Here is a 26,777-nt window from a genome sequence, read left to right as displayed (position 1 = left end):
AGTTTACAGTCTATAGGAGCTTAGCCACTTAGAGTGGCTAATACTGAAGTTTCCAGAAGTTCAGGTTCCTCTGGGCTGAGCTGATCTTTTTTGGAGGTCCCAGATGGCTCTATTTCTCAGAAAACAGTTTGATACCCTCCTGAAGAGGAAGTATTTTTAGAATAGACTAAAACTAGAGACAGTCCAAAATTATAAATCACTTTTTAAGAACTGTGGGCTGTGTTTGCAAAGAATGAAGGAGATCCTCAGCTGCTGTAAGTTGTCGCCCTTCTGGCTTCAAGGGAAGTACAGCAGCATCAGGTTCGCCTCAGCTCTTCAGCCTTGGCAGGGCTGTGAGGCTGGTCTTGGCAGAGAGGAATGGACCACACTTGCTGCATGAGAAGTCAGGACTACTACTATCTTGGAATGTGTTTCTATCTGCCACTGGTTTTATCTGTGGTTTGTGTCATTGCTTGTTAATAACTTCACACCATCACACATTTATCTCTAGCAATTTTGAGAGTCTTTCTTCCTCTAGTAATTTCATATCTGAATGATAGGTTCTCATTCTTCTTCAGACCCTTTTCATTAACTTCTTTTGTTGTAGAGTGCAGCATTTTCTCAGTTCCTCCCTTGTAATGATGTCCTAATTTTGCTTTATGACAAAAAAATTACAGTATCACGCCATTAGAATACCAAAACAACCATCTCTGCTCTATGTTTAAAACATCGTCCTTGCACTTTGGCATGTTACTTTGAGGTGAACTGAAGTAACTCTCATTTGATGTCTCACACTGAAATAACTGTCAATATTTTGCTGTTACGAACGTGATATAGGAAGGCTTGTCTCTGTGTTTAAATAGATTTGCTCCAGGGATGAAGCTGCTCTCAGGAAACGTACCCTATCTCTGTCACAAAGGGTCCGAAATAAGAAGGGTTTATTTTCTTCGCTAAAAGGACTGGACACGTTGGCAAGAAAAGGAAAAGAGAAGCGACCTTCTATAACTCAGGTAGATCTTGTTTGCAGTGGATGGCATAGAATTGCTTTTTTTTTTTCTGCTGGAGCTCATCCTGCAAAGCGCTGTTGCTGCGTGGGGTAGGAGATGTCTGTCCATCAAACCCGTGTTTGCAGTTTCAGTACATATGGCAGACTTGAGATGGAAGCATCAAATTGGGAAGAATGCATATCTAATTTTGTGTTTCTTTGTGATAAATAAGATTATAGTGAATGAGAGGTTTGACCCAGTGGGTTAGTTTATTAGCAGCAGCACAAGGCCATCAGGTTTGAATTTATAATAAAACCTGTCTTCTGGCACATTGCAGACTGTTTGGAAGTAGTTTTTCTTTGGAGATAGCCTGTAGGCACAGTCCTTATCACAGTGTGTGCTGGCTTAGGACTGAGACTCTGAAGTACTATTGCAATGTAATATAGAGTAACACAGGTGAGTCTTCAAGGAAGAAAGCAAAGAGATGGCTGCAAAGACATCAGTCTTTGGCATGGCCTCTCAACACACGCTGATTGGAGAAACATTTTAGCCAACAAGAGTAGACTGCTGTCATGCAGGAGGCCAGCTGTAAGTGTAGACAGCTGACAAATAAAGCCATGCGATTTTATGCCACATGAAGGCTTGGTGCAGGTTTGATGTGCTAGATCAGGCTGGCCCCATGGAGAGGGGCTGGGCTCATGTATGCCCCCACTGAAGGGCTGCGTTGCTAATGAAACGACAGCCCCTCACATGGTTTCTTTCTACCTGTGAAATTAATGCCCCATGTATGCATGTAGTGTAAACCCTGCACTTCAGGAGTCTTCATTTTCTCAATAAAACCACAGTTAAATGTGAAACAAAAGTTTGCTGCCACCTTCGTGGGAAAAGAAAAGGTAAATTACAGCAGAGACAATCCTTTGATGGGGAGGCGGTATGTATAGAGGTGCAATCACACCCAGGACGTTACTATTTTCACCAGCCTCTGCCACGTCTGCTGTTTCTCCTGCAAAGCAATATCTTGTGCATTGTTCGTTAGGTGACTATGTTCCTGTTGTTCCCTGACCCTTGTATTTTGATTTTATAAGTCAAAATATCTATGATCAGCACTTGAAAATTGGCTGTTCTTGCATGTCTGGTAATCTGCTTGTGGAATATTTAAACAAGCCTATCTGTACACATACTGCAGTCGTCCCAAAGCTGATGCAACAGATTTAATGTTGTGAAATAACATGTCAGGATTTTCTGGTCTAGTGGTTTCTATTTTTAATAAGTAAATATTTATCTATATATTACACTGGAATTAAGCTTCTTTGTGTGACTGTTACACATTTTAGCATATCGATCAAGATGTGTTTACATGGTGAAATTGAGTAAAAGAAGAACTCCAGTCTTATGAAAGAAGGAATCGAAGGAGAAATTTTCTCCAGGCCATCCTTTTCATATAATTTCCCCTGTGTTCCCCAGTAGTTGAGGCTGGTCTGCAAGTCCTGCACCTTTATTTCTCCAAGTAAGAGCCCTGAGGCTCTTAATGTTATGCCCATTAGCAATATTCCCAGCAGAGCTGATACCTCACACTGTCTTAACTGGGTAATACATCTTCCCATATGCTTTATAGTCCATGAAGGGGATTTTGCAGAGCTTGGAGATGGGGAATCTTATATCCATGGCAAGGAGAGGAGGCTCCTGCTTCCTTCCCAGCACTTTTCCAAGCGTGGAGGAGGGAGCCGTGGCACAGGTGAAGGTGTCCTTGGCATGTCCTCACCCTCCTTATTCCAAACCTTGCAACCAGCTGGCCCAAAAGTATATTCATTTTAATCCATGAGCTGAGTTCCTGACTTTTTTAAATTTTATTTTTATTAAACATCCTACAATAAAATTAAGGAAATGTAAATGCTGGGTGTTGCATATGAGTAACTCCAGGCTATGACTCATACTCGTAAAAATAAGGAATTTTTAAGGGCATTTCTTGAAAACTGACCCATAAACCTAAGAAAGTGGCTGAAAAGGGAGTCACATCCTTGCTCAGACTTGTGTGTTTGCACGTAATTGTAGAACAAAATCAGAACAGGCCTGAGGCTGCCTTTCTTGTTGTCTCTTTCAGCCCACGGGGAAACTGAGTTAAGCAGAGAAGTGGAGCTCGCTTCTCTGCTCATTGTGCTATGATGTCTGTGTCAAACAATAGGTTAAAAATCTCTTGCTTTCTTGGATTTAATTAAATTTCATTTGACGGGAGCTGGTATGTTTTAATCTGCCGTACCCTAGCTTCAAAATTAGATGGTATATTCTTGAGCATTATTGTGTCAGAGAAGTTTTTAATTTTATATTAAGTTTAATTTTAAGGTATTAATAAAAAAAAGGTTCAGAGATTCTATGCTGGGAGGCTTTTGTAAACATTAATGAGTCTTTTACGAATCAGTTAATAAAACTGCACTGTAGCAGATGGGGGATGTCTAGGCTCACATTATCCTCAGTTTCTTAAATGCTTATCTGCTTTCTTGTATCTAAATGCTAAACTGTTTTGAGAAATCATAAACAATAAAATACTTTATGTCTGTGGGTGAGACAAGAAAGAGGAAGTTCAGAAGTGGTGCCCTTTTTTTGCATTGGCAGAAACTGAATTTCATATGAAATTTTAAGGGAGTTTGTTGTTGTCTTGGATTATCCAAAGGGCTTTTGCTAGTGCAAGGGGAAAAACAAAAGAAAAAAAGCTCATATGTAAGTTTGATATTGTCCTGATACATTGACTGAGAAGGAGGGTAATGTTTTTACCTGCACATCTCAACATCGTGTATAAGCTGTATGGATCTATCCATGTGTTTATACAACCATTATCACCAAAATATTGGATTGTATCCATAGCTGTTTATTGGCTCTTTAAAAATGTCATTAATAAGCCTAACACCTTTGGGAGATACAAGCAGTTAACTTTCAAAACAGATGGGGAACATAAGTCTCAGTTTCTGCTTTCAGCACTTCCAAAGCAGACATGGTAGTCAGCTATTTTTATTACTTAATAGTGCAGGTTTTGGGTCAAGTATGCCTTTAAAGCTAAGCTAAAAGTTTCCGTCAATAGTGTCAAGCTAAATGCTTGGTTTGCAATGGTGAAAAACTGTAGGGTAAGAAGTTTTAGAAAAAAAGTAACGATTATTTGAAATAGTTCCTTTATATCATTATGGGATTTGTAGCTGTACCTGACAGGATCCCAAAGGGTGAAACTGTTACTTCCAGCATAGTACATGATTTGAAGGTAAATGACTTCAGTCTTATTGCTGAACAGTAGATGGGAAAAAAACAAGAACATTAATGCTTTTATACATATTTGAATGTGGGTGTGCATGGAGCCTGAAAGAGAACACTTTCTTAAATTTTCTTTATAGAGGAAGATTTGTATTTCTTTAGTCAGAATAAAGTGAGAAAAACCACAAAAAGATTTCTAGGGTTTAGCAGGTTGATAAATATTTATTAATTTAGTTTTCCTTTTTATTTTTTCAAAGAATTTACTTAACACAGGAAACCTATTTATTCATCTGTAATATTTTTAATAGATTTTTGATTCAGCTGGAGGACATGGATTTGCTGGTGTCCAGGATTCAGCCAACTCTGCTGAGGTAATATATGCCTGTCGTCATTCTGCACCAACTTGGTTTTAAATTCCTAAATGTAAATCACTAAGTGTATGACGAGGCTGGTTCAGAAACCTCACAGAGGTTCATAAAACGCAGTTAGCGTTAGATGGCAGGATTATAACTGTGCTAATTGAACCACTTTAACGTAAGTTTCTGAACATAGTCTTTTTTAAAATAATAATAGTTTTAAAAAATTCCTAGAAGCTTCTTCACAGCATTAATCCTTACAAAGTATACACTGTCTGAGAGGGATTTGGAACTGAGCTTGTTTAAAAGCATCCTTCACAGTATGGTGAAACCCAAGGTGTATTTTTCCCCATTGCCTGCTTCAACAGAACCTGTGTGTTTTGGGTGTAACGTCTAATTAAAGTCTGTGAAGAGTACCAGCAGAGAAATGTGAGTTAATGTATGGCTGGAGACTGCCCAAGCAAAGGAAGAGGAAGCGGTATCACCTCAACAGCATTACCCAAATAAATAGCTGTGGCTGATGTTCTCCAGTACCCAGAGGAGGTGAGCTGCTGCTCATCCCTGCCTGGTGTGAGTCACAGTCCCTCTCAAGCTCCCACAGCCTCCCTGGGGATAACATCGCTGTCCCCCAGTCTGGAAGCCAAGCAGGATGCTCCCAAAATCCATAACTGCATACATTTAGGACCGCTGACTGTTGTCTGTGTACCGCGGGGCTTACACAGACAGAATCCTTCTCCTGCGGTAGGCTTGTGCAGGCTCCAAGTGACAAGTTCAAATTAAGTCTTAGGCACAGGGTTTCTGAACTTTTTTTTTCTGTATGCTATAGCTGGATTTCTTTAATGGCAACAAATACTCAAAGGGGTATTTGTCATCCCATCTTCCCCCTGTCTCTTTTCCTCCTTTGTACCCTGAACCAGATATTCCCCCAATACAGTTTAAGACTTGAAAGAAGACTTTATAAAATCATCCCACAGCACTGTTCCCTTTCAGCTGAGGGAGGTGTGTGCCAGGTATTAGACAAAAAGTCAAAACCTGCATTTAAAAATGAAATATTACTCTTGAAAATTATTAACTATAATGAAGAGCTGTAATGAATCTCACGAGGAAGTTTTGGACGAAGTTCATAATTTCTTATACATTTTTAGGTTGTTTTTTTTTGTATCATTATGTGCTACATGGTTTATTTTCTCATCAAGTGTATTCATTTAATGGCTAGGTAAGAATGAAATATATAATTACGCAGAAGTTATGCCATTGAGAGAGGCATTGCCCAACTGACAGCAGCTAATCCTATAATGCTGTTTTGTATCCTCAAAGTATCTTCACATTTTGTCTGCTCCTTGAAGAAGTATATTGAAACACCCGAATTCCCTTGACCACTTGCTTGTTTGTTTTCCTGGGGCAGGAAAGTAGTTAAATGAAATCACTTCTCTCTTTCCAAAATAAATTATAATTATGAGGGATTTCCGGGTGAAATGGTCTCCTGTAGAGAACACTTACAAATTCCTCCAGAATGTACCACTGGGTGTGGTGTGAGATGGCACCCATTTCCCACCTCAGAGACAGCAAGCTCAATTCATTCCTGCCCAATCCTGTTAAAACATCAACAGCTTTGGTCCCTTCTAAAACTGAGAAGAGGCAGAATGTCTTGGGTGCACCCTCTGAAGGTTTCTCCCAAAGTGCTGTGAGGCCAGTCCCTCAATTCAGCACCGAACCTCTCGGGGCTGGGAGGTCGATGGTGCTGCCTTGTGCAGTGGGGTCTGCTGTGGGTCTCTGGTCCTCTGGCCTAACAAGAATGTTAGCTCTTCCTTAATCCTTCTGAGGAGACAGAGAAAGCTGTCAGGGAGAGGCAGAATGAAGTCCTCTCCCTTTGGTGCCATGTCAGGGAATGGATGAAGTCTGACTTCTTGACCCAGCTCTAGGTAAAATCAGCTTCTCCAAATTCAGGCAGGGGCTCATAGCCCCACTCCCCAAGCAGAGGAGACTGATGAGGGGACAGTGTCACTGCAGATCTTGGGCGAGGCTTTTACAAAGTTTAGCAGGGTTGTGTTTCAAAACTTAAAACCCACATCAATTTAGGTGCTGAAGCAGAGCTCTGGAGCTCAACCTTATTTCTAGAAAAACTGATATTATTATTTCAACCTTATTTCTAAAACCTTTTTTTTTTTCCTTTAAATAGCAATTAAATATAGCATGGGCATTTGTAAGATCCTGACATTTGATGATTCATATGACAACTCAGAAATGATTCATAATAACTCTGAAAACCGTTACCTTGGCATCAACCTGGTTTCACTGGCTGATTTCAAAAGAAAAACAAAACCAGCATCAAAACATTTATAAAATGCAGAGAGTGACAAATAGTGAAGTCTGCCATGGAGGCTGTATTTTCCCTGAAAAGGATGATAAAACCAGAGGCAAATACTGGGAGGAAATTATGAAGTAACCTATTGGTCCTGCAGCTGCCCTGTGGCACAACATGTGACAGTCTGCAAATCCTGGCGCCTATTTCTGGAAAACTGGATGGGTTGTTATAACTTTATGTGGCAATGAATGAATGAACTATTGTAGAATTAGTCACTGCAGGCATAACAGGAAAAAAAAATCTCTTTTCATGTCAGATTTTCTGAGATGGAAAATGTGGGTGAAGCAACAGTACCTTGACTGCAGTTAAGGAACATAGTCATGTTTAATAACAGAGGCGAGTTTATCTCAAGGCATATGCTGGAGCACCAATGTGCATGGTGAGGAAAGGGAAGTATCTCACATTGGCTGCAGAACTTTCTGTCCTGTCTTAAAAGCTTCTGAAACAAAAGGTGGCCTTAAAAACCTATTTCTCATCACCTTAATCCTCAGTGTTTTGGGGTTTGGTTTTGTTTTGTTTTGTTTTTTTCTTAATATGTCTGACAGTAGTATTTCAGTTGCACAGATTTCAAGAATTACTGTTGCAGTGCAGTTAACCATTGTAGTAGTTGCAAACCTCTGAGTCTCTGGGACCATTGGCCTCGCTGAGGCAGCTTAGCTTTGGTTTTCCCTAGAGGAAGCCACTGGAGAATTCAGTCTGACTCGTTCTTGCTAAACTCTCGCAGCCTGCCTGCCTTGCCCTTTCTCCTCTCTGTTATTTACGTTGTGGAAGAAGGTCAGCATTTAGTCCCAGGTACTTGATTTAGTACTGAGAGGACAACGCTTCTGTGGGAATTACCTGCTTCAACAAAACCAGTGTGTTATGCTTTATGTGCAGTCTGGAACCACAGTTGCCAAGGTGAAACTTAAGCTGGTGTAGATTTAATCGCTCCATTAACTGCAGTAGCATAACAGGATTCCTGTTATGTATAGTAGTTGCTGAATTTTAGTAGGATTTCATGGACCCGTGTTTACTGAAATTTCATTTTCAACTAACTAAAAGGAACAGTTGAGCAAGAGAGAGAAGATATGTAAATGCCATTAGTTCATTAATACTATTCCACCAAAACTAGCATTACTTTGGCATCAGATTATTAATGTGCCATACTCTGGATTGGCTGCAACCTGAATTTCTGCATTGTTTGGTAATTATCTGGATAGAACTGCTTACTACATCGTTTTCATAGCCATGGTTGTTATTTGAAAAACAAAATAATACAGATCTCTCTGTTGCTACTGGTAGATTGCTGTCAATAACTTTGCAGCCTGTAGCACGGGAAGCAGTCCCTGTGTGGTGATTTTACTACAGCTTTTAATTGCAGTGCACCCTGCGCTTGTCTCCCTGCAGAGCCAGGAGGAAGAATTGCATAATCAAGGGGCTTTATGTAGGCACAGCCCCCCTACTTCCCCATACCAAAACAAACAAACAATCACACACACATACAAAGAAAAAGCATTAGGGAGGTAGGTGCTACTGAGAACAGCTCAGGACATCTGAAGATATGTCTTGGATGGCAGTTCTGCCTCTTTATGGAGTTATTGTCCCTTCCCTGTAAGGGAAATTGAGGGACCCTATCTGCCTAAACTTAAATGCCTTGATGTGGGTGTTTAAGTGATGTGCAGAATAGGCAGACCCAAATATAAAGGTGAAACTGCAAATTCTGAACAGCTTTCAGTGTTTTTCTTCTCCTTGTGTGGTGGCTGCCTTTGAAACATGTAGCCTGAAGTGCATTACAAGAGGAAGTGTGAAAATGAAGGGTGAGAAAGCGACAGGGAATTTATTCAGGGTGGATGTTGTTATTTGACCAAGTGGAGTGTCTTTGGAACGAGGATGACTGTGAAGCAGAATGGTAAACAAGCAAATACTCTGTGCTACCTATGAAATAATATGTTCTTAAACTCTAATAGGAACACGTCGTTCCTGCTTTAGTCCTGTATTATGTTATGGCAAGCCTTGCTCCACAGTGCTCTCTGCTGGAAGTTTACTATATTACCATTTTCTGTCAACTAATTTTGCTTGTTTTTTTGCGTTTGTTAATTAGGTAAAATCGTAGTAGTCGGTTCTCCTTAAGATTTTATTCCCACTGTGATACAATATCAGGTAGCTACATATTTTCACTTTGAGTCAAATCAACAATTCATAAAGTCATAAGAGCCTGTAATAGGAATGCAGAGTGAAATCTGTTCTAAAGAAAATCAAGTCTTTGATAGTGAATGAGAGCAGGTAATAGAACTTTGTCCCTGTCTCGCCATGGGGAAGCACATAGTACCGTCTAAATATATATCCACGTATTTGGATACTGCCAATGCAAGTGTACTTTGGGGGTTTTTTGCAACATCCACATATGTTGTACATTTCTCCCTTGTTCTCAGCAGCAAGTCGATGACTTTTTGAATGTCTACTGCTCAGTGCCAGAGAGCATCCAGAAGGAGAGTGCTTGGGAAACACAGACATACGTTCACTTCTGTGATGGCCAAGGAGTGGCGCTGACTCTCAAGCCAGAGCACAGGGTGGAAGATGTTTTGTCTTTGGCATGCAAGGTACTCATTTTTTTGGTGTATGATTGCACTTTGTTAATAGCTGTGGACTTGAGAAGGAATGTAATGTATCAGAGGATGCCTAAATAGTGAGAGTATAATACCAGCATTTTTCTCTCGCAGTAGTAAGGGACATTCTTCTGTTTCCTTTAGTTGTGTCATTTATGTATTGTAGCCAAAGTAGCAGGGCTACGGAAAGGTTTTCAAGAAGCATTGCTTGAGACAGCACACAGTGAATACTTAAAGAGCAGTGATGGTTTGCCAGGTAGTCAGCACGTGTCCACTCTATGTTGTCATTGCAGTGAACCCAATTGTTCTGTACAGATTAATCACAGAGGAGTAATGGGGACTGGTTGAGTTAATGCCAGGAGATTAGACATTTAAGACTGCTGTGACAAAGGCTATCATATATGTTTGCTCCTTAAAGAATCCTTTTAAGCTTTTAATTAAATGCCAGCTCTACTTGTGAATGTCAAAGAGTGCATTCCTTTCTGAAAGTCAGTGCCAGCAATTTGAGAGGGATTGCTGTAGATCTTGGGACAGAAAACTGAGTCACAGGTTGAAGGTAAAGTAGAAATACTAATTTTAACTACAGAAAAAAGACCAGCACCTCTAAAAATACCAATGTGCCTGGCACCCTTGTCTCCTCACGTGTCAGTGCTTGAATTTAGCTCTAACAAATCATGCAAAAAAGCTTTTTGGAAAAACTAACTTCTTACTCCCATGTTCAGTTTTCTGACAACTGGTAAATACAGTTTATTTACTTCATGAGTAAAGGGGAAAAACAGGAAAAAAGGAGTCCTGTACAAAATCCAGTTGTAGCTTTTTGGCATCAGTTAGCGTGAACTTTCAGGTGAGATCATTCAGCTGGCTTGAAGTTAATGACTTTTGAGTCTTCTAATGGAGGAAAGGACCCAATTTAATGGCTCTTTGCAGCTGGTAATGTTGTAAACAAACAAAAATTTATACAAGTTTTTAAAAATCCAGGGTGAACTATGTTTTTTTAAAATCAAATCCAGCACACTGATTTAGCCAAGTGCAATGCATCTCCCTGGCATCACTGAGAAGAAATTATCCTGGAGAAACAGTTTGATGCCTGGCTTTACTTTTTAAACATTTACTAGTTTTCTGAGACGTTATTTGACCACGAAATGGCACGGTAGAGCTGAAGCATTTGGAAGTAGTTACAGTGATATGCAAGACCCCTGAAAGAGGAAATAAAATTTATAAATTTAAAATTAAATTGAAAAGGAAATTCCTTACCTCTCTTACTCCATCATTCCAAAATAGTTGTAACTGTAAAGCTGACTTTTAATTTCCATTGTCTGTATCGCATGAAAATTTGGTTTTAAATTATTTGATTCTTTTTCTTAAACATTTTTCTGTTTTATTTGTTCTTTCTATTCTGTGTGTAAAGCTTTTCATAAACATTCTCTAATGCTGAATACTTTCTGCTCATCTGTCCTGGTTCTTTTCCTTCTTACATTTTCATTCTGCTCTGGTGAGTGTAAGGAATCTTTCTTCTTAACAGAACATAGTTGAATGTTATGTGTGTAAGGATAAAGTTCAAAGGGGTTGGTGGGCTTTTTCCCCCTTCATTCATGCTTTATGGGGTTTATATTTTTCTCATTTCTCTTTTCCATCCAAGGCTTTTGGATAGCACATATAGAAAAAAATGTGCATTTGAATACAGTTGTTAAGGATAGAGAGCATATACAACTCATAAACTGTTACACCTAATAAAATGTTAAGGTAATTACTAGTTACTCAGTAGATTTAGATTTTGTAAGCTGCAGAGATGTGTTAAAGAGGTTAAATAACCCTCAGGGATGCAGTCATTCTTCCTCTTTTAGAAATGTTGTTTCCTCCTGTTTTAGAAATGTTGCTCTATTAATATGCTAAAATGAAATGCTTTTGTGCAGTGGTCTCACCAGCATCCTGATTTTCAGAGAGACTCCCATCAGGGGCTCGGAACTTTCAGGCTAATATCCTTTGGGAATGTTCCTATTTCCCTTTGACTTCCTGTTAAGACAGGATTTTTGCTTTGACCTCACATGGTGAAAAAAAATGGGTGAAACTCTCTGATCATAGATTAAAACCAGCAATAAAAATAAAAGCCAATAAAGGCAAACCCTTAGGGAACCTTCTTTCCATCCCATCCCTTCTCCTAATAGCCCATACATGCATATACATTTTCTATATCAGAAGAAAAAGTTGCTGAGCAAAATTGAGTCATTAAATATAGTCACAGAAAAAGGTGGTTGTGAGTGCAAGTTCAAAAGGACAGAAAACAGTTCTGATATCTTTGGAAACATACAGCAGTGTTCACTTAATCTAATAGCCAAGATATCGTGTTTATGAAAGGATTTGGGAGGATCATAAGGGAAAATGGAAATTGCACTTGAACCTTATCTTCTAACAATGTAGCTAGTTTTGTTTATACCACAAACATAGTTAGAAAATGACTTGTTGAGGATTTCTTTTGTGTGATTTGTAGAGGGGTTTTTTTTTGTGTGTGTGTCACTTCTTTGTGGACTGTGGAAATAAATAACAAATTCCAAACCCCATTCTCTTTATTCCTTAGATGAAACAGCTGGAGCCAAGACATTATGGCCTACAACTCAGAAGACTGGTTGATGAAAATACTGAGTATTGTGCTCCTGAACCATATGAATACATAGTAGACCAGGAAAGTGTGACTCCTTTTGGATAAAGCTTCATTATGTCTGTAACCACAGTTGAATTATCACCTAGGAATGTGTGTGATTTAGATCTAAATGAAAGATTTAAAGCTATTCCTGGATTGCATTCTACCATCTTCATTCACACACTCCATGCCTATGCAGACTTATGGGTGGCAAGGCACTGCAAAAACTCTCTTCAGGAGGCATTTGAAGTGGGGTTTCTGGTGGAAAAGCAAAGTGTCAGTCTTTACTGCAGGCTGGATTTTCTGTCTTTAGCTTACTATGCATTTAGACCCACTGATACCGGTGATAATTGCACAGTAATACAAGTTCTATATGTAAAACCAGCAAGGTTTGGCTTTTTGTTGATACAAAGAATATTATGCTCATTTCTCATGTTGTACATTTGTGTTTTGATGCTTGCAATTTCATAATTTGATGAATTCTGTTGTCTTTTTCCAACAGGTATATGATGAAATAGAAATTTGTCCATTAAATGTTTATCACATTCATCTTACAAAGACTGAAAACATAAGTGATTTTGGTAAGCTCTCGGGACCTTTTCCTTTTATTCTTCTCACTGCCTACTTTCTTTCTTCAGGACTTTTCTGTATCTGAGGACAGGTAAAGCCATCCTTGGTAGCTCAAAGTCTGAGTCTGCAGAAGACTTGAGGCATTATAACAAAGACACAAACTGGTTGTTTTACACTGGCAAGCAAATTTTTTGTGTTCCAGAAGGGAACATAAAAAAACATTTTTTGCTGCGCTGGCAAAATAACTGAAGGGTGGAATTATCACAAGACAAATGTCCTTTGCCAGGATTAATACAATTGGTCAAGGCCTGCCCTTTTTTGTGGTGGGATCCTCTGTTGGCACACTATCAACAGTGTTTCTTTTGGTAAAAATTCTGACAGGCTTTTTATCTGTGGGAGGAAGTTATGCCTAGGAATAATTACATACCTTGCAAAGATACTTTCGTAAGGCAGCTCTGTGCTATTCTTTAGCTGCAAGCCTGTTGGTATAAATTTTTCCTTTCTGGGCTGTCTCAGTCACGGTCTATATGGATTTTCTGCTTTACAGTTTGGGTTTCCATGTTTTGGATCTCTTTAAGATACCTCTATGTCTGATGGATGCACCACAGAACTCTTACCGTAACAATGAGCTGTGTTATTGAAATGCCATATGGGGCTGAGGTATAATATTTTTTTCTTTTTAAATGTAATTTGTTTTTTTTTACAGCGCAGCGTGACTTTTCCTGGAAGTTGAAAAGTTCTATTAACTTTAACTTAACCTTACAATGACTGAGAAACAATGTGATAATTTCTCTTTGCTCTGTGGGTGTGTTCTCAGGAGAAGTGTTCTCCCTCTTGTTGTGTAGAGTCTACTAAATACAGAAAATAAAATGGAAATGTTCCAAGGGAATTTATTTTGTTTAAACCTCTTTTGCTTCAGGCTTTGCTGTCACAGCACAAGTTGATGAAAATCAGCATCTCACCCATATATTTGTAAGTGATGTTCTCCCTGATGGACTGGCATACAAGGAAGGTATTGTATCATATTTATGTTTAAAACTGTACTTCATTATCTTTTTAAAGTCCCAAAACATGAAGGAGCTTTAGCACTGCTGTCTGAAATGGTTCTTGTCTTTTATTGTTCATGGTTTTCTTTCCTGAAGACCATGGAAAGTATGTGATATTAGGAAAGATAAAGTACAAAGAGTAACTGAATTATCCTTTGAATATAACGGAGAGAGTTCTTGTTCACCCTTGGAAACAAAATCTTTGTTCAGCCATCTGACCAAGCGCTTTTGCTCAAAGGAGTTCATCTCACACTAGGGAACCTCATGGGCTTGGTCAGTCTCCAAGACCCATCATTTCCACTTTTGCTCGCAATGAAAAGTAGCCTCCCTTCCCAAAATAGTTTTCTGCATATGTTTCTGTGAGTGCCTTCTTTACTGCATTGCTTAGAAACTGTGCTTCTCTTCATTGGCACGGCAGGATTGCATGAGTTCTGCTCTCCAAAAAGTAGAGAGACAAACCCAGAAAAATGGCAAGTGAGTTCCATTTGCTGTCTGAGGGTAATGACTGCCTGGCTATTGCTAACCTTGAAAGGCAATGGTTGCCACTGTTTAGATTTATAAATAAGCTGATAAAGACTCCATCCACTGTTGCTCTAGTTTTGCATGAATGATTTGATCTGTGTGACTAGTGCCTTGTTCTTCCCACGTAATGAACTAGGTGTTATGGTGCTGTACACTGGTAGTATCTGATTCAGGAGAGGTGCCTCTATGCTAATCTTCTTGAAAAGTTGTGCTGCCCTCCCATCGGCCAAATTCTGCAGCATCTTTTGAAAGAAACAACTCAATTGCTTTACTGTGTGTAACACCAATCAAAGTAAGCATGAGGTCTATCTGTGTACTTATAGCACAAATAAAGCTCCCATCGATTCTAATGGATTTCATGCAGGATTAGGCTATTTGAATTAAAACCACAAAAATAGAAGGTGAATCAGCATAAGCTTTGTTTTGTGGCCCTTTACAATTACATTCCCTATTCTTTTTTTTTTTTCTCCTTCTTTCGTTTCATTTGCTCCCAGGGCTCCGAGTAGGCAATGAAATCCTGAGCGTAAATGGAGAGGCAGTGTCTGATCTTGACCTCAGGCAGATGGAGTTACTGTTTTCAGAGAGAAGCGTAATGCTCACTCTGAGAATGAACCAGTATGGGACCCAGCAACCCTTGTGTGCATCCTGGTCTGACGGCGACATTTCCAGGGACCCAAAGAATTTGTTGCCCCCTCCAAACCAGTCACAGCTCCTGGAAGAGTTTCTAGATAACTTCAAAAAGAACACAGCAAATGGTAAGAAGTTGACAATAAGTCCATTAATTTCACCTCACTTCCAATACTGCTGTTTTTAAAACTCAATTATGTTTAAAATCCTGTGCTTGCATTAGTGAGAAACACAAGTACAAATTGTTTAAGTTCCATTTATGCTCCATGTTTGTTGTTGTGTTATTTTCTGGCTCTGCTCCCACTCAATGATATCATTGTGTTCCCGTTGGACACAGCTATTCACTGTGTAGAAGAAAGCCTGTGAAAACAGTTTTCATAGGAATTGTTTTGCTACTACCTGCTTATATTTCTTACTCAATGTAATATCACTGTATTAAGCATTGAATGGAGGTCATATCCTAAAAGTGCTGTGTCAGGGTGAGATCTTGATGAGTTTCCATATGAGGAGCACCGGGCAGGGAAGGTGCCAAAAGCCTACGTGGTAAGGACTTCTCCTGGGTGGCACACAGCCCCCCCGCCCCAGCCTCGAAGAAGGTGGTAGTGCTCGCTGCTGGATTGCCTTTTCAGGTGGAAATAGATGGTGGCACATAGAGGGGCACTGCTGTGCTGGGCAGGAGAGCTGTGGTCACCCTTCCCTTCCTTTAGCTGCTCTTACTTCACGTGAGAATCTCATCTTGTGATATCAGAATACTTGCATACCCCTGTCTGAAGCAGAAAGTATGTGGGGCTTTGCTCCCCTTGCTTCCCACCTCTTGATTATTTTTCAAACAAGATAGAAACAAATTTAACTCCAGTTTCTTGAGTGTAAAAGGTGCAATTTCCTTGCTGCACCTCTGGGGGATGCTAGTAAAATTCTGCAGGAAGGCTAGTGAGCGTGCACTGCTGTGTGAGGAGAGCAGCAAGAGGTACAAAAAGGGATCCTGATTTTTGTATATAATTACGGTGGCAAGTGTTTTCTGATTGGAATTTTTTTCGTAATTAAAAATGGGAGAAGAAAAAGAATCACATAGGAGAAGTTTTTAGAATGGATTTAATTATAAAGCAATTTTATTAGGTCATCTTTTGAAATTAAAAGAAATCTGAATACAAGATTTGTGATATAGTAAGTAGCATCTCTCTCAGGGGCCTTGTTTCAATTTAAAATGCCATTAAATTGACTAGTGGCACATAAAAGTTAGTGTCATAAACCAAAAATTATGATAGAGCTAATTAATTACATAATTATACCAGGACTATCATTCAGCTTGTTGGCTTGATATCATAGGCCAGCATTACCTGGAGTATTCCATATAATAAATGTATGTGTCCATTCACTAGATTCTTCATTCCTCCGGGATAAATTTGCAACCTGTGCAAATATTCCATTATAATAGGAAATTACTGGAGTATGTATTATACTCTAAGCACTAGTGGATAAAGGGACATAGTGTATTTGCTTTTCTGCTTAAAAGCAACTAAGGAAGATTTATTTTGTTCTGAAAGGGAACAAATAGTTCTAAATTAAGCTTCGTGAGAAGGACTTTCATGTTTATTGAATTCAGTGCTTAGTGTCTGATCACCTGATCAGGTTCAAATAGAAACAGAAGAAAATGGCATTACTTTGAATTAATAGATAATCATAAAGGGTTTAACTGTTCTGTGTCCTGTTACTGACTCAGGAATTTAATAAGATTTTAGATAAGAGAGAGTGTGTTTAATGATCCAAGCAGGGATCTGGAGGCCAGAGACTCCTAAATTCATATCCAGTGTTTAATACTATTCTGTCTCCTTTGGTAGAGTTGAGTGAGTCACTCTTAAGACCACAGTTTTCAGAAATAATTTCTGACATTTGCTTGTCCATGTTGAGCCTGTTCTTCCAAGGCAGTGCCTTTGAAAGTCAGTTAATGCCAGCGAAGGGGGACATCTTTCAAAAATCAAGCAAAATTTGGCTCAAGGTACATACCTGGAGTTAAAAACCTAAATATTTCTGCTGTCACCTGCCATTTTTAAAAATTAACTAACTATATTTGTCTTTCTAGAGTATTATGAGGATGAATGAACTAAAATTATCAAAGTGTTAGGAAAATGGAAATTTTCAGCACTGAGTCACATAGTAATACCCTGCCTGGTGCTTGGTGACAACCACTAGGCAAAAGCAAAACAGAATTTACTTTAAATCACTGGCTTCATATAACTTAGATGGTAATAGTTTGTCCACATTTGTTTATGGTTTTTTAACTGCTTAGCATAACTGTGATGAATGCCTTTTTCTATGTATTATGCTATGTTAAGGATACCCAATTATATCTCGTGGCAAACTTTGACAGCTTTTACTGTACAGAAAGGAAGTGATTGACTTTCTCCAAAGCCACTAGCTCTGCCAGTCCTAAAAATCATTCCTAGGGAATTTTCTGTGAGAGTGATTCATGTTCTCCAAGAGGTTGCTATACCCTTGTTAGCTGTATTTTGGACCTGCTGTGGTCATATCGTTTGATCTCCCACATGGCAATGCTATGTGGTGGCTGTTTAGCCACTTGGCTAGCAATATGCTTATCCTGGAAAAGAAATGAGATGAAATACTTTTAAAAAATGCATTTGTAAATGTGGAAAACCAAATAACAGAGCAACTAAATTTGCTTCAAACTCCAGTGCTAAGGAAATAAAACAAATATTTGTGTAGAAATAAAAAATGAGGGAATTGGACTGGAATTCCTACAACTGGGGAAGAAAAAAAATGCCTCATTTTTTCCTCCCAGTGGATATTTGAGGAATAAACAAGAGAGAAGGCACAAGATTGCCCATGTGGGTTAATGGTATATCTATAGAGTGCTGAGGCAGGAGGTAGAAGCATTAGTAGGTGTGAAAACCCATTGCGGTTATGTGAGTTGCTGTCAGAGTTGGACGTTCTTTTTTTCCCCACAGAAGGTGGGTTTTTGCCACAAAAGCTGTTGTTTCTGGTTAGCTGACACTGTTGAAATCAACCCTAATTTGTAAATAGGTCTCTGTGATTAAAAGAAAAAAAAAAAAAAATGGGGGAGGGAGAGAAAAAAGTGGGGAATGGCAGTTTGGATATGCTTTAATGAGTTAACACGCTTTCATCTGGGTGGGTTAGACAGCTAAACGGGAAAAAAAGATGAGCATACTGTTCCTTTGCTCCCTGTTGTAGTCCTCAGCTTTGGGGTATGGCATTTACCTTCTGTATGGGGTCTCGGTTCCTGTCTGGCCCATCTTTCTAGATGTGTAGTCCCAGGAGCATGAAGAAGGCTTGGGTGCTGCTGACAAGTGGGAGGCTTGCTCCTCCTCTTCCTCCTCCCCTGCACTGCCTTAGCCCTCCCTTCCAGCCCCACAGCACTCACCCCACCCCTGTGCTGGCAGCGGCACTTGCTGGAGCCCTTGAAGAAGCTAATTGAGGAGAAAACTTTCTTTCCCCCTCCCCTGCAAACTCAGTGAGTTGAACCAGTGGGTGCAGAGGTCTGACAAGAGCCAGAGCCAGGTAAGGAGGATGAGGGTGAGCAGGCAGGTGCCAGGGGAGAGCGGGTTGCAAGGAGAGTTACTGTCAGAGGTGGCAAGCTCTCTTTCATCTCTTCATCTTCTTTCATCTCGTGCTCTTCACATCTCTTTCAGTTGACCTTCCCACAGAGCACCTCTCCAGCCATTTTCGTAGAATCCTGGAATGGTTCAGGTTGGAAAGGACCTTAAAAATCATCTAGTTCCACCCCCCTGCCATGGGCAGGGAAACCCTCCACTAGGCCAGGTTCCTCAAAGCCCTGTCCAGCCTTGCCTTGAACACTTCCAGGAAGTGTTCCCATTTTGGAGTATGGGTTTTGCCCTCTGCTTTCCGACCTCTTACACTGATTCCTGAGTAGGAGCATAGCCTGGGACATGCCATTTTGAGTCACTCCTGATGAACCTATTTCACATTGTATAAAGCATGTCTGGAGTCAGAGAGTCAGTCTTCATGCTGTTTGACAAGTAGCCGGGATGTGTGTTGGAGAAGAGGAATGACATTTCAGCTCTTGGTCTGCTGAACACTGAGATATTTTTGCAAAATGTAGTTGCTTCAGGAGGAGGATCAGGAGGATCCCCCCCCCCCCATGTGGGAAGTGGCTCTTCTGTTTCCGAAGACGTGAGCCATTTCTGATTTCAATCTTAGTAAGCATTCACAGAAGCAAAGCACATCAGTCAGCCACAAGCTTCGTTTTGACATCACTAAATTCTTTTCAAAAATGTGGTCTTAATATTGGTTTGGATTCAGTTCCAAGATACTTTCTGTTTCAGGTATGCTTCACTAAATGGTTTAGATGCCTCTGTAAAGCGTTATTGCAACTCACAGCTTCTCCAGAAAACTTTGCTCCAATCAGGTTTGTCAGATACCGCCAAGTTGAGGGAGGAAAAGCGAAACGGAGGTTGGCTCTGCAGCCAGATGGCTATATGCATGTTGCTGCACACACCTCTCCAGACAGCACTCCCTGTATTATCCTCTTCCAGCCCCAACCCAGCCTGAATATCAGAAAGACCTGTGTGTCCCTCTTAAGAAACGAAATAAGTCAGGAGAATGTGAAACTAAGGTGGTCTGTAGACTCCAGCAACTGGGAACTGTGCCTGGAGCACTGGCTCAGACCACTCTGCTTGTGTTTTTTGCCCATAGCTTTTAAAGCATTTTGTAAGTGTCTTTTAATATAAAGTTTTTAATATAAAGTTTAGTTTTTACAAAAGTAAAACTAAAACTGAACTGAGAAACATTTCTAAAATAACTTCTACATTTAGTTCTTCCCAAATCAAGTCCTGTTTGTTCACCTAGCTGCTGTTTCAACATTTAAATTCTCTTGATTGTGCTGTAGGGCATGGCTTTCTCTCCACTGCATGTGCGGAATCAAAGAAATTAATTTTTATTCTTTCACAGGAAACTCTTTCGAGCTCAGGAGAGGTGAATATTGCTTCTTAGCTTCCCAAGTCCCAAGGACACCCACAGTCCTGATCTGTGTTAGTTGTGCAGGTCTGCACACATCGCTCTCTCTTGCCTAGTAGATCTCATCTGGTGGTTTTGTGTGGTGTGAGGCAACACACTAGAAATGCAGTGCCTCTTTTTAACATAGACATGTAGTTGTCTGTGCAGCGTGACTGCTTATCTGCCTGAAGATAGACGACTGCTGGGTTTTCTTCTTGTTAATCACTACCCAATTTACTTCAACAGGAAGCCACATAGATGTGATTGAACATGCAGTGGCTGTTCATCAAAGCAAGCTCAGAAGTGAGGTGTGTGTTTGCAGTAGTCTTGGACAATTGTGGGAGATTGGCTCCCACTCCAGCCATTTGTGTGCTGTTAATGCAAGTGTCTGTCCTGTGCTCTTGTGAATCACTGGGAAAAGACTAGGTCTGGCCTGTGGCAATACCCAGGACCATAGCAGCGTAGAGGTTAATTCAAAGAAAGCATTTGACTCTTCAGTATATGCTAGCCTTCAGAAGCTGGATCCACAGGAGCACTCGTTGCCTGCTGCATGTTTTGCAATGCAGAGTGTTTCCCAAGAGTGTTGGTTTAATGAGCTCTTGCTGGCACTTGACAAACTGTCCTGTTGGCTTCCTGCTAGATGTGTATGCTGCAAATTAGAAGATTGTTTATGCTATAAAATCGGACAGCCTTAAATGCTCTTGGTTGTGCTTTTCTACTGAAAGAGCATTCTGTTCTGCTTTGCTAAGTGATGCTATGATTTAATCCCCGTAAAATCAGTGGGCCTAATTGTTCTTTCGTGGTGTAAACTCCATTAAACCCTGTGGAGCTGCACCTTTTGACTCGGTGACAATATGTAGGCATAAATCATGACATTGCCTGTCCTGCTGAATTCTGTGGCATGACAATATGGACAGCAAGGAGATTTATTATGATGATAGAGACATCTAGATATAGACCAGTGTCTTAGGCATGACTTAGAGCACATCAAACAGCAGATATTCTGTGTTTCACAGAGGTAAGGTAGGTTGAGTAATTATAAAAATTGTCTAAGCTAGCCACAAATTCTTTCGAAACTATTAAGTAACTTATTCCCTCCCCCCCCCTTTTTCCTTTCTGTTTTCACTACTTTTGCGCCTATAAGTCTGAGATGAAGAAGAAAATGTACCAGTAAGTTGGTATACTTGATACCTGGGCAGGGCCAGCTACATTTACTTTCCCACTCTCCTCAGTGCAAATGACCTCTGAGAATGGCCAAAGCCATTCCATGTGATCAATCCCACAGTAGCAGCAGAAACCAGAAGAACCAGTGACAGCACCTCTGCATGTCCAGTAGCCCCAGCCTGGAATCCTAATGACAATAGTGGGCTGCAGCCTTTGCTGACACTTGTAGAGGATAGTGGCCACCCAACATGGGCTCTGCTGTATCTTCCTCCTCCATATCCCAGTCACACAGCTCCAGTTGTTGAACTGGAATAGAAGGGTGATACACTAGCTCCAGCTAACACCGGCCTCCAGTGAGACTGTATAAAGAAGGCATTTGTTATGCACTTAAGAAATGAATGTATTTAAGTAACAATTTGAGAAGCAAGTGTGAAGTGTTAAGCTTAAAACTGAAAAGCCTGAACAGTTGTCTGACTGGCAGATACTTGGACAGAGAAAGTTTAGAAAGCTAAATAACCTTGTAAAAATATACCATTGGCATGCAGAGGGCTAGTCAGGCCTTGCTACAGAATTGCAGGCAGTTATTCCCTAGTATGTTGGTAATTTGTATCTCCTATTGATTACTGAATTAGCAAATGAGTCAAATTACTTTGCTTCGTCATGAACAGTTAAACTAACAAAGGAACTCCCAAGGGATCTAAAGGACTCTGCTCCCGCTTCAAAATGGATGTTTCTGCAGATATTTATAAAAAAAAAGAAAAAAAAGCAGAGCATAAAACAGCCTACAGAAAGTCACACTTGCAGAAGTAGGTGGCTGACTGGAGCTAAGCCACTGTTCAGCATGTGGCACAACATGCCTTAAGTAAGCTGTATGATGCAAGAATATTTGCATGAACATACTGTTTTTTTCTAAACATGAAAATGTGGTGTGTTTAAAGAAAAGCATTACTTCCCTCATTGAAGGATGAGAACAAAGGAGAGGCTTGTCCTGCCTGAGCATTTCAGACCCTGGGCAGAAGTATGAGTTTCTCTTTGTCTAGGCAGTATCAGATCTGCAAAAAGAAGCAGCCTAGTTGCACTGTCCTTCGGCAAGCATGTAGAGCACCTTCCAGTGTTTCATAGTTTGCCCCCTGAAGGCAAAACATATGCATGAGAAGGGCCATAAAGGGAACTTTCTTGTCTGGCCTGTGATTGCATGTCTTGTTTGGTAACAATTTGTCTTGTCAGTGACAGGCATCTAGTAATTCTGTGTTTAAGAACCCTATTTGAAGACTGGTGTTATGACAGCTGTATGCTAATTTTCTTCCCAGATTTAACATCTTGAATGAATTTCTGAATGAAGTTTCTAGCTACACCGGTTGTTACAGCCTTGAAGCTAAGCTGAGAATGTACCTTCTAGCCAGTCCCAAAATAGATTACAAAATGCCTCGGACAACAACAAATAATAAAAGCCAAAATACCTTGCAGAGATTAAAAGATTTCTGAATTATTAAAATCCAGTGCATTTTTCATGCATTTCTTTAACACTTTTAGTTTTCTAGAAACTAAAGTTACCTCTACTAGGAGACTCAAATCATATTAACTTACCAATAAGAATATGTGCTAGTTGGTATCTGAAGTTAGGTCAGAGGCTTTCAGAAGAACTTGAAAATTTTCTAGGCAAAAAGAGGAAAGGGTTTTTGAATTAGTAATAAATTTATTGTTTCACTATCTTTTTATCTGTTGGTTAAAGCAGCATGAAAGCTGTAAACCACTGTACAGTTAATAACCACAGCTACCACCCGCAAATCAATTTTAATTTACTCCAGCATTGGAGTGGAAATGCCTAAGTAATAATACATGCCTGTGAGTACCAGCTCTGGGGTGACAACTGAATTGGCACTATGCAATAAAAACTCAAATAAATTCCAGTTAAAATTACTAAATTGAGCTAACACTCCCATAAGTCTAGAAAACTTAATTGGAGATTAGTAAGAACCTGCACTTAGGGTCCATGGTACCTTAGTTGTTTGCTCAGATTCATAGAGAACCTCAGTGAAGATGAAAGGTGAATCAAATTGCTTTGGCTTTCAGATTGATGTTTCAATTGATATTTCTCTTCAGTGGCTGCAACCTACGTGCCTTCTCTTAGATCTGTTTCCTTAGTGCAGAAGCTACCTGGAGACAGCTTTTGGTCTAGAAAGCAAATATGGCTGTAAAAACTCCTTGTGCTAAGCTCAGTGCTTAGCAGCCAGTTTTCATATATAGAGACTTGTACTGGTAGGGCAAAAAAACTCCCCAAAACCAAACTCCAAAATTATTTGTTTGTGTATTTGCTGCTGTGACATGCAGAGGAAATAGATCCTTGAGGTGGTAGGCTTGAGGTAAAGTAGGACCTTTCAGTGTACTTTTCCTAGGTAGAAAGTACCTCTCCACACATCACTTGAGCTGGGCCATTCTTCTGATACAAGCTCTGATTTTTTTTCAGCTGACTTTTCATCAAATTTGTAGTCATCCTTCTCTGGCCAAAGAGGCTTTAGAGGAAAAAATCTGCTTTTATATGGAGGTCTTACAGAATTTTATGTCTCCAAATGCCTCCTGATGTTTCCAGACCTGGGCCTTCAGGATGGAAACCCTGGAGCAACTCCAGTGTCCTCTCGTATTACAGCTTTACTGAACTTACCTAGCTTTATTCCCACACCTCATCTTCTAGACCCTCCTCACTTCTGCTAGCAATTTCTCCAGTGCAAATGGCTGTTGTGGGACAGTTAATGAATCCTTGAATCCTTCATAGGAGTTTGAATTCTCCTCCCGGAACTCTCTTGCTTTTCTCCTTCCTGATCACAGTTAATGTGCTCTTTGCAACCTAGACAGAAATTTAAAGGGCTGCAGAGATTGCATGGGCTCTGTCCTGGATGCCATTTGCAGGCCCTTCCCTGCTGATCTCAGGGGATAACATGAGCCAAAGAACTGAAAGGTCTGATCCTCACATAACAAGACACGCAAGCTATGAATAACTGAACTAGTGAACCCAGAACCCTTCATATCTCTGGTGAAACTTGGATGCCTTCTTTAACAGAGATTGTGAAAATGTCTCTTGAAAGCCATTCAATAAATTCCTTTGGATCAACTGTTACTTTTTGAAAGATCTTTCTTGAAGTCAGAAAGGAAAAGCATACAGAAGGAAATGCTTACATACCTATTTTTAAACTTCATTACAAAAGAGTAAATATACTGTTGAAAACCTGAAATATATTTGGTTATATCAAACCAAAAGAAATAAGCACGTGTGCTACCTGCCAGGTTGAACCGTTTAAGTTATAAGTATTAGACTCCAAGGGAGCACTTTTAGAGTTCACCACACTGATACTTCTCTTCTCCAGGCAGTGCTGGAATGCTTCACCTACCACTCCCTGTTTTTCAGTAAGTCTGAAGGCATTAAGACCACCAAGGCTTTGTACCTTTCTGAGAGTTGGCTCAGACTTTAGTATTATTTGCACAAGGGATTTTGGAAATACTTGTTATCTTCTCTTGGAAGCTTACTTTTCTCTTGATACTAACATTGGCTAGAAGAATATGGGAACTGTAAGCTTATCATAATTAACTGATCGATCTGTAGAATTCACACAACAATAAAAAATGCAGCATTCCATACACCTGGCTTAACTTTATTACCCAAATGTAATATCTCATTTCCATCTAAACTGTGCAGCTGTGTTATGGAAACTCTCTGTAATGGGGAGAGGGAGAATATTCTACATGCTGAAGATTGGCTGTGTTGTGTTTTATTGTCAGTTTCTAGAGCATTTGGGAATTAGCAAAAATATTGAATGCATTCTTTCCTAGTGGATAGACTGGACCTCCTGTAATCCCTTTTAATTACAGATCCTGATTTTTTTTCAAGCTAAAATTCCTGTTAGTATTCTCAGAAATAAGTTGGTGCCCACTTCTTTTGAAACATCTATCTGAAATCACTGGATAATACTAGTGTTTAAAAATGCTGTCAGTTGCTCTGATCTGAGATCAGGGTATCTGTCCTTTACAGACTAGACCAAGCTTGAAGCTCTCTGTGTGTGTTTTAACTACTGCAGATAAAAAACTGCATCAGAGAGGACATGAAGTGAGAGCCCTATTTCCCTCTCAGGTGCCAAAGAACTACAGATGAGAGAAAGATCAGTTTGTAGCAGAGTAACCACTGGAGTTCATTATTAAATGAACATCTGAGCTGGAACCAGCAAGTGACTTGGGTGCCGGACAGCTGTTGGGGTTTCTTCACCAATGTGCACTTGTGATATAAGCGTTTTTTTACCCATAAACACTCTTTGCCAGTATCTTTACACACCAGCAGCAACGAAACTTAAGGTATTTCTTGCCCTCTACTGAACAGACAGAGCCTTCTGGCCATCTGTCCATGCAGCTGTATTTACGCATCTGTGTAATACTCCTGCTACATTGGTGACAGAGGAACCTAGGATGGGAAGGAATTTCCAGACTCAGTGAGTCCAGTCATCTGCTAGTCAAGGCTTTCAGCAACCCTATTGAGACATTTATCCTATTCCATTGTAAAATAGGATAGAGTGTTTGCATTCTTTGCTCCCAGGTAAGTTGTTTATGTGATGGTTGAAAGCCAGTCTTTTAGTTGAAGACATATTTACTGAAGACACATATATTGAAGACAGAGACATATTCCTGGCCAATGTTATAACTGAACAATATCTGCTGGCCTTGACCATAGCTTAAGTAGCTCTATCTCACAGCTACATGTTGTTAACCCCTTCTTCACACTTCTGTGCTTCTTTTCTTTCATGTTTCCAACTGAGGAGCCACAGCTTATAGAAGCAATTGTTCTTACTGGTCCCTGAAACTTTGTTCTATGTGATTTCATTATGGGACTGTGGCCTCATCTTCAAGATCATCCTGCACCTCCTGTATGCATCTCCAGTCATGCTCTTAATTAATAAAGTCTATTAACTTTGAATAATTAAAGTATTTAATCAGAGTACTTCCTATTATATTTTCTTTAATGAAACAAATAATGAAAATGTCAAGTAAAATTGGTCCCCAAATCCACGCTAGACAAAATCTACCATTAGCCTCTCCTCGCTTAGAAGTACATTCAGACTGATCTACTGTTACATTATCTGCTAGCAGTTCTGCCTTGTTTTAATTCCTATCCTTTTCATTTTCGCTCATAATTTCCCTTGGGATATTATAAAGATTTATTTATTTATTTACTTACTTACTTATTTATTTTTAACAAAGTTTCCAGAAGGTTGAATTTATCAAAGGCAGATGTCAGGTTAGTTTGACACAGTCTGTTTACCCATACTGTATGTACATAACTTTCCATTTATCTCCACATTTTAAATTTTTCTTTCCTTGAATTGATTGTGAAAGCCTTAGGTTACTACGTAGGTCACAGATCTCATTAGATTTCCCCAACATTCTCATTCCTTCTTTAAACATAGCTATTGCTTGTTATTCACCAGCTGCATCATCCTCTTTTCCCCACCATCGGTAGAATCATTTATTAAAATCTCTGCTCTTTGAGTTTAAATTTCATATGCCAGGTTTAAAATGTTGAGAGCTAAAGAAAGTTCAATCCTCTGATGAGTTGCATGAGTTTAAATTGGATTGCACCCACCTCAGATATGTAATTTTCTAGTCATTAATTGCTACCCTGCCTCACTCTTCTCTGTTGAGGACAGGCAGATTTCAGCCTGGGTCAGTCACG

The 26,777-nt window shown here is 39.8% G+C and overlaps 1 protein-coding gene across 4 annotated transcripts in view; it reads left to right on the top strand.

The window, feature by feature from the left end:
* The window catches only part of TIAM2 (TIAM Rac1 associated GEF 2), an 88,385-nt gene that overhangs the window by 23,956 nt on the left and 37,652 nt on the right, over nt 1-26,777 (top strand). For 2 of the 4 annotated variants that reach the window (XM_030499930.1, XM_030499931.1), the window contains exons 7-13: nt 843-989; nt 4,511-4,573; nt 9,335-9,502; nt 12,084-12,188; nt 12,649-12,727; nt 13,636-13,728; nt 14,779-15,039. In XM_030499930.1, coding sequence (XP_030355790.1) covers nt 843-989; nt 4,511-4,573; nt 9,335-9,502; nt 12,084-12,188; nt 12,649-12,727; nt 13,636-13,728; nt 14,779-15,039 — 916 coding nt within the window. The remainder of the gene's footprint in view (nt 1-842; nt 990-4,510; nt 4,574-9,334; nt 9,503-12,083; nt 12,189-12,648; nt 12,728-13,635; nt 13,729-14,778; nt 15,040-26,777) is intronic. The other 2 variants (XM_030499932.1, XM_030499933.1) reach the window with 2 other exon arrangements.

The sequence above is a fragment of the Strigops habroptila genome, chromosome 10 (genome assembly GCF_004027225.2).
Source record: "Strigops habroptila isolate Jane chromosome 10, bStrHab1.2.pri, whole genome shotgun sequence".
In the NCBI taxonomy this organism is placed as follows: domain Eukaryota; kingdom Metazoa; phylum Chordata; class Aves; order Psittaciformes; family Psittacidae; genus Strigops; species Strigops habroptila.
Note: the sequence above shows the minus strand (reverse complement) of the source record. Positions and strands in the feature narration are given on the sequence as shown.